The 8,135-nt window shown below is 37.8% G+C and overlaps 1 protein-coding gene across 1 annotated transcript in view; it reads left to right on the top strand.

Moving 5' to 3' along the window:
* DAPK1 (death-associated protein kinase 1) overlaps positions 1-8,135 on the top strand; it is a 129,454-nt gene that overhangs the window by 78,279 nt on the left and 43,040 nt on the right. The window contains exons 7-11 of the mRNA XM_015422298.1: positions 1,691-1,843; positions 2,300-2,345; positions 3,959-4,048; positions 5,262-5,354; positions 7,445-7,564. Of these exons, the coding sequence (XP_015277784.1) occupies positions 1,691-1,843; positions 2,300-2,345; positions 3,959-4,048; positions 5,262-5,354; positions 7,445-7,564 (502 nt within the window). The remainder of the gene's footprint in view (positions 1-1,690; positions 1,844-2,299; positions 2,346-3,958; positions 4,049-5,261; positions 5,355-7,444; positions 7,565-8,135) is intronic.

Below are 8,135 nucleotides of genomic sequence, written 5' to 3'. Positions count from 1 at the left end.
TCACTATGTGTGAAGGGTAACCTCTCTCTAGGAAATCCTTTTGCATTTTACTGGCTTCTACATTGTAATCTTGCTCTAAAGTAGAGTTCCTTTTTAATCTAAGAAATTGTCCATAGGGAATATTGTTTCTAACAAACATGTGCTGCATGCGAAGAGGTGAAGTGCAAGTAAGAGATCTTATCTATTTTCTTCCTGTATGGACGTACTGCCAGTTTACCTTCATGGACAAAGACAGAAGTATCAAGAAAGTGTACCTGTTGTTTGTCAGTTGTTACAGTAAATTTAATGGAATGGTGTATAGAATTTATCCATTCTATAAATTCAAAAGCAATGTTTTCAGAGTCTAAGATAAGGAACACGTCATCAATATATCTTTTATACATAATGATGTGTGCAAAGTAAGGGTTAGAAATTCCATTGTTGATCCATTGGGATTCTAACGTTTGCATGAATAAGTTGGCAACCGACTGGGCAAATGCGCTCCCCATGGCAACACCTTTAATTTGCCAATAGAATTCTTCTTGAAAGCGAAAAAAACTTTTTTCAAAGATCACATCAACAAGATCTATAAGAAAATGAGCCGGGGGACCAGTGTCTCTTTTGTGTAAGATATCTGGTAGGCTCAAACGTGCCTCCTCGTGAGGAATATTAATGTAAAGGGAAATAGAAAGCAGCCAACCAAGCTCTAAGTTCAAGGGAACTTTGTGCTAGCTCCCGCCACGCACCTTGGAACTCCCAAAACTTGACGCAGGCCACAGTAATATTGAGACTAGTCTACTGTAATTCACTGTACATTGGTCTCCCTCAAAATCAACTTGAACACTCCAGCTGGTCTGGAATGCCATAGCTCGACTGTTAATGGGAGCTAGATGGAGCATGCATATTACTCCCATTCTGCTGATGTTCCATTGGCTGCCCATCTGTTATGAGGCTCAGTTTAAGATATTGGCTGTCACATATGAAGCCCTTCATGGTCCCTCTTATTTATGGGACTGCCTCTCTCCCTATGTTCTGCCATGCAAACTTCTCTCAAGTCAGCAGGAGCTTCTGCAGGTGCCAGCCTGCAAATGGGCAAAATCAGCAACTACCCATACATGTGCTTTCTCTGTTGTGGCTCCCACCTTGTGAAATGGTTTGCTCAAGGAGGTCATGAAATCTCCCACTCTCCTGGCCTTCTGCAAACTATGCAAAACTGAATTATACAAGAGAGCTTTTCTGTACAGGTTGCACTGTACAAAATGCTTTTACAAACTTGCTTGGATAAATGAGTAGGGAGTGTGGTCTATACTGCTGTATATAGCTTATTATAAGTAGGATCCTATTTATGTAATTTCTGTATTGCTTAATGTGGCATGTGAATACTTAGTGCTGTGCTTCATTTCTTTCTGGTGGTTCCAAACTTCTAAAATCCTAATGCATTGGTTACTGAATATTCCATTTTGTCGACTGTACTGTCTCCCTATGTATAATGTGCCTTGAGTCCATGTGAGAAAGGCAGACTATAAATAATGTAAATATATAAATAAAAAGCATAATCTATTATGGTTTATTTTGAAGATCATTATTGTTCCTTGTTCCTTTGCTTTTCCTGGCAATTCAGAATTCTGAAAATAGTAATCTGTTGTTTCCTTATCACTTTAAGGATTTTAAAACAAAATAGTAATAATATCACCAAAATTCATTTTAACAGTCTGAGTGGTGCATCGCCTTTTCTTGGAGAGACAAAACAAGACACATTAGCCAATGTATCTGCAGTGAACTATGACTTTGAGGAAGAATTCTTCAATAATACCAGTGCCCTAGCTACGGATTTTATAAGAAGACTTCTGGTTAAGGACCCAAAGTGAGTTAAAATAGTAATAATATCACTGTAACATTGAGTGCTTACTAAGGGGACTTGCTGATAGCAGCTCCTCTTAGACCTTTTGGGGAAGGAAAGTTTTCCTGTCATTTTATTCCTGGCATCATTTGCCTTGTATAGTTTGCTTTTAATGTCTGAAAGCAACTTGGTTCATAATGACTTGTCTGTCTGTCTATCTTTCTATCCATCCATCTAGTACTTCTCATACAACTTTCACCTTAAGCAGAAATTAGAACCAAAAATTATTTTAAAAGACCTTACTCAGTATTATTTATCTTATATATTTTATTATTGTGCCTATGAATTTTGCCACTGAGAGGGTGACATGATCATTTGTATCCAAGACTTGTTATTATATAGTATGTTTGGGGTACTATATAGTTACATATAGTTACAAATATGCCAATTTGAAGAATACATGTGTTTCTACTTTAAAAGGAAAAGGATGACCATTCAAGACAGCTTGCAGCACCCCTGGATTAAGGTTAGTATATAATACATAGATTGTGATCTCCTTGTGTGGTTTTATACTGTATTTCTGGTTTTTTCAGATCACTGCCTGAACAGTTGGGAAAATTAAAGCTCCCCTACTGAACAGAGATTTTGTTGTCTGAGCTGAAAGTCGCTGCATCACAGTCATAGACTTTATTAAAGAGTGTGCTGGTAATATGCATTCCAAGGACATACGTGATCAGTATTTTGCCAAGGAAAAGACTGATCTTCAAGGAGCTATTACATAAAAGAAGGTTGTGCTCTAAATGCAGCCTCTTTGATCCCACTTAGCTTCTGATAGGCTCCTCATAACCTTTGAGCTTTTTGTTGCATCCTTCCCCATCACCCACCCCCAGGTGGCCCAGGAAATGCTGCACTTACCGGTGACTAGAAAGATTTTAGATGTATGCTGCAGTCTTCCTTCCTTTGCTAATGGCCAAATGTTTCAAGTGTTTAGCTAACGTTTTGGAGTAAACTATTGTAGGTCAGTCTCCAGATATGCCACAGTCTCAAAGGAAAGAGGAACCCAGTAGATGATTCAAGTGACTGACTGCATCCAGATGTCATATCAAGTCATGTTGTTGTTTTTAAAGAGCTGGATTCAGGTTCCTCAGGGAGAATTGTTTCACTGTTTTAGCTGCTTTCCATGTAGAGTAGCAAAAATGGGATGGAAACACTCCTGCCCAGCACCAGTGTTCCCTCTAAGCTGAGTTAGTGTGAGCTAGCTCACACTTTTTTAGCCTCCGGCTCACACATTTTTGTCTCATCTCAGGAAGGATGGCTCCAGAGCAAACTAATTTATGCAGCAGCCAAAACGCTCGCTCACAACTTTAACGCCAGTAGCTCACAAAGTAGAATTTTTGCTCACAAGACTCCACAGCTTAGAGGGAGCATTGCCCTGCACCATTTCAGTGTGGGAAAGTCTCCCATATGGCAGTGCTTCAAGCCCAAAGGAGGCTCCTTTATTTTTTTCACAGACATTCCCTGCAGCTGATGTGTGGCAGTGGAGAAACTGCATACCCAGTGGAGAAACAGCCTGGATTAAATCTTGGTATAGAATCCTGGTTTCTGGGGAAAACGTAGCACCAGTTAAGCTTCATGCTTGCATTTGTACATCAGGTAGTTTTAATTAAAACAAGAGCCCCACATTAAGCTCTGAGCAGGGGGCTTGGTAATGAGTCCATTAGAAAGTCATGTTTGTGCATATTCTGGCTTGAAATGGTCTCTGAATGCAGCCACTGAGAGCAAGTATTATGAGATATATACCACTAGCTGCACATTATGCAGTGAGGGAATGATTTCAAAAGGAAGACAAAATAGTAAGCCAAACAAAATTTTAAAAGGATACCAATAAATGTCTGAATTTTTAAACATGGCATTAAATAAATGAAAAATAAATGAAAAAAATTATCTTTTGCCTGTGCTTAGAATTGAATTAAGTATAAACCTTCACTTTTTTCTAATAGATGGATTTGTATACCCAGTTTAGGATTCAGGGCAAAGGAAATGCATCTAGTTAACAGACCTTTTTTTTTGCTATCCCCCCCCCCCAGCTCTGTAGAATAAAATATATAATTTGAAAGACTTCTTTTCATCTCCTCACAGCCTAAGGATACCCTACAAGTACTGAGTAGAAAAGCATCTGCTGTAAATATGGAGAAATTCAAAAAGTTTGCAGCACGAAGGAAATGGAAAGTAAGCCAGTTTTTATGATCTTGTGTTTTAGAAATAAAAAGCTATTACAGTCTTGGTCTGCTTTAAAGTATTGGTCTATGAATGTAGTTCTGAAACTCTTGTACATTCTTTTTTCCAGAGTAAAATTGGTGGTGAGCAGAAGTCAAATATGCATTAGAGCTAAGCATTGTGTGGTATTTCTATCCCAGTGAGGGAATAGGGTCAGAATAATGAGGTTTCTGCAAATAATGAATATTCATGAAACCCTGAATGGAAGAGAGTATAGACTATGTGATTTCAATAGAATTAAGGAGGGGGGAAGTATGATTATATGATCTAAGATTAAAGTAGTGAAATCTTTCCTTAAATAAGAGATCACAAATAAAAAGATAAGGTATGAGTATATGGTGATGAATTCAGCACTTTATAAACATAAGCTCTAGTGCTTAGATCTGACTCTCCTGATCCTGTTTTAATGGGCACCACATAACTTTTATGTGGCAAAGTTTTAATATCCATGTATTTACCATGTGACAGGAGCTAGTGAAAACGACATGTTGTCACTAATATCATGACTGCTGTGTCCAATGAGTGCATTGAAATTGTACTGATATTGTTATGGATCCTGGGGGGGGTGTTCGTTTTTGTTTGGTCTTTTGCCTGGACTGATAATTTCCTGTTTTTTGTAAGGTCCATGATCAGATCAAAAGGGTTGTGGCGTGTGAGATAAGAAAAGGAGACACTGACAGTTTCAGTTAGGAATAGACCCAGGCAACGATGACAGCTTAGAGGCTGTCTGAATTCACGTCCTTTTTTCTCTGGAAATCTAATTCACAATCAGCAGTTTTGCTGCCTGCAGCAGACGTCTGTTACCACTATTTTTAAGCAGAGCATATATCACAAAGATGCCACAACTCTCCAGTGCTATATAATCATAAGGGATATAGTATTTTCTATGGACTTCTCATCACTCAAAGAAATGGGGAGTATGTGTGGTGAGTTTACTATATAAAACTTGTGAATTATTATACTCTAAATTAGTTTTGGCACAGAGATTTAGCGTAACCGTTATAATTACACTTCTGCAATGAGCCGGCCTTGGCTGGGAGGGCGGGGTATAAATTTGAGAAATAAATAAATAATAAATGTTGTCGGCTGAACTTAAAGTTACAAGAGATCTTTCCTATTACAAATTATTATTTTCACAAAACATTTCTCTTTTCTCTTATAAAAGCAATCTGTGCGATTAATATCATTATGCCAAAGATTATCAAGATCTTTTTTATCCAGAAGTAACATGAGTGTGGCTAGAAGTGATGATACTCTGGTAAGTAAATGGTGGAAGTATAACAATTGATTTAATATAATCTGACTTGTAATATGTGCAAACTGTGCCCTATGGGAAATTCATATTGATACCAAGGAAATAACTCATAAACCTGCACAAGAGACCATATTCAGACAGTGCATTCAATGTAATTTTAAGTAGATGATAAAATTTCTCAATCACTTATTTTCTAAATACTTCAAGCTAAAATTAATTTGTGACTTATTCAATGTTTGAGCATCAGTAACTGTATTTTATTTACTTTGTTTATACCCTGCCTTTTTCCACGATAGGGATCCAAACCAGCTTACACTGTATCCTCTCCTCCATTTATCCTCACAACAACTCTGTGAGGCAGGTTAGGCTGAGAGTGAATGGCAGTGGTAACTCCAGCAGTTGTCATGGGGTGGGAGGGGTGTGGAACATTTTTCATGCACACACTGCACCTCCCTGCTCTCAAACTCTTCAAGTTGTAGTGATTGTAACTCATTCAGATTTGCCATGACAACATAGTGAGGGAGTCGAATAGGTACTAGACCTGAAGGGACTGATAGCCATGTTGTTATTCCTAAACACTTTATATATTCACCCTCTTCTTAATGAAACTATCATGTTGCCAGTAGTTTTGACTTCAGAATTCTATAAGCTATCTGCTCATACAACACAGCACCAGCATTGAACTCACAGATATGTGGGGGCTATGCATTTAATGGATACATTACCCCACTGACTGTACAATCTCTGTGCTTGAACATTCAATATATGTGCTGTGTACAGTGGTTTCCATTATTGTCAAAATTATGCATAGTAGGACTTCTTCTCTTTTTATGTTTGATAAGCATACCTATTTAGAACAGAGGTTGTTCTTGTGAAGATCAAACACATACTTAATGTTGAGGGTTGTTATTCTTTTGTGTGGTTTTTGTGGAACTTGAAGATTCAGAAACTGAAATCCTCTCTTTACCCAAAAGTTGAGTTTCTGAGAACAATAACTACCAACACTCTCAGCATGATTTTCATACAGTCAAATAACAATACTTCTTAACGTATAGATAGCCAACTTGTGTGATCTACTGCATGTTCTCTAGCTTACTGTACTCATTTAAAAGAGAGTGCTTTGGTGGAATATAAAATATTCTTCCAGACTTTGTACTTTGAAGCAGGTGTACTATGTTTAGGTCTATAAAGCCAGAAGTTTTCTTTTTCAGATTTACCATGTACTCTGTTGTATCCATTCCTGTGACCAGCAGTGTTTAAATAGTTTTTTTCCTGAAAATTAAAGGGCGGATATATCAGAAAGTTGTAAAGTGCTTTTTAAATTTACCTTATTTTTTGGTCTCTGCAAACATACACTTTTTAATAAATAAATCTCCACTTATTCATTCATGTACTATGCCTTTAATGCTGAAACAGTTGCCTTAATTTGCTAAACCAACTCTTCAGCAGCCAGAGATATTGCAGCACTGTGCCACTGTGGTTTAAAATATAAGTAAACTCAAGAGTAAACGCAGCACTGTTCTGTGAGATAGTGATTGTTTATTCTTGGGGAACATTTTTTTTTAATCCTAAATTGTGCAAACGCCAACAAAAAACACATTGGAGGCAGAATTTATTTCCCAGATGATATATGAACAGCATCTGGTGATACAGCAAAAAGAGACATCTCATTAAAAAAGTAAAGTATTTTCAGAACACATGTGAAAATGTTAGCAGTTAGACTATCATTGGGAATGGTAGTGACATAAAATTACCACAGTCCGTCTAACTGTCCTTCAGAACATCTCAGAGTGGTGTATGTGGTTCTTCCCTGTTCCACATTATCCTCACAACAACCCTGTGATATAGGTTAGGCTGAGAGAATGCAAGTAGTCCACCATCATCCTGTAAATTTCATAGGTTACTACACAGATTTGAATCAGGGCTTCCCAGGTTCTCTGGTTTTCTAAGCACTCCATACCATTGCAGTGTACACTGGTGTCAGTTATATTTCCTTTTCTGTACCCTCACAAAAAATAGTGTGTTTGGGTTTTTTGCCCCCCTCAACTTTATCTTCTCATGTCTTTTCCCTCCCATCCCCTCTAATTAACAAGGATGAAGAAGATTCATTTGTCATGAAAGCCATCATTCATGCCATCAATGATGATAATGTTCCTGGTCTCCAACATCTTCTGGGGTCTTTGACCAATTATGATGTAAATCAACCCAACAAGGTATGTTGTAGTTGTCTGATAATTTGCTTAGTAGACTGTTTCAGCAATAAAATGCAACCTTATCACAAGCAAATGAAAATGATCATCCCAAGAGTTATGAGTCAGCAAGGGATTTAGACTTTAGGAGTTTGAGTTTTGATTTTCGTTTGTGTATTGGAAATGGGGGAGGAAGTATTGCCTCTCCTTCCTAAACCTGTACTTAAAAATGACTTTCTTTCATAGTTAGGGTTGCCAATCTCCAGGCTCCACCCCCAAAACCTCCAGGTATTTCCCAACCTTATTCATACAAAAATATCAAGTCTGCTTAGGCTACTTATTTTATTGCTGAGTTATTATTAAAATGTGGAATATTTTTAATGATGTTTTGTTTAAATTTAATTGATAGCCCCCAGTGGAATGAGGAAACATAGTTTGAGTCCAGGGGCACCTTTAAGACCAACAAAGTTTAATGGTGGGCATGAGCATTTGTGTGCATGCACACGACTTAAGGAAAAGTACTCTTGACATGCTCTCAGGCACTCCTTTCTTAACAGGTTCCCCAGCAGGGCCCTGCCAAAGATTTGAGGCTCTC

The sequence above is a fragment of the Gekko japonicus genome, unplaced genomic scaffold, assembly GCF_001447785.1.
Source record: "Gekko japonicus isolate JY-2015 unplaced genomic scaffold, Gekko_japonicus_V1.1 scaffold652, whole genome shotgun sequence".
NCBI lineage: Eukaryota > Metazoa > Chordata > Lepidosauria > Squamata > Gekkonidae > Gekko > Gekko japonicus.
This window is presented reverse-complemented; position numbering and strand designations above follow the sequence as displayed.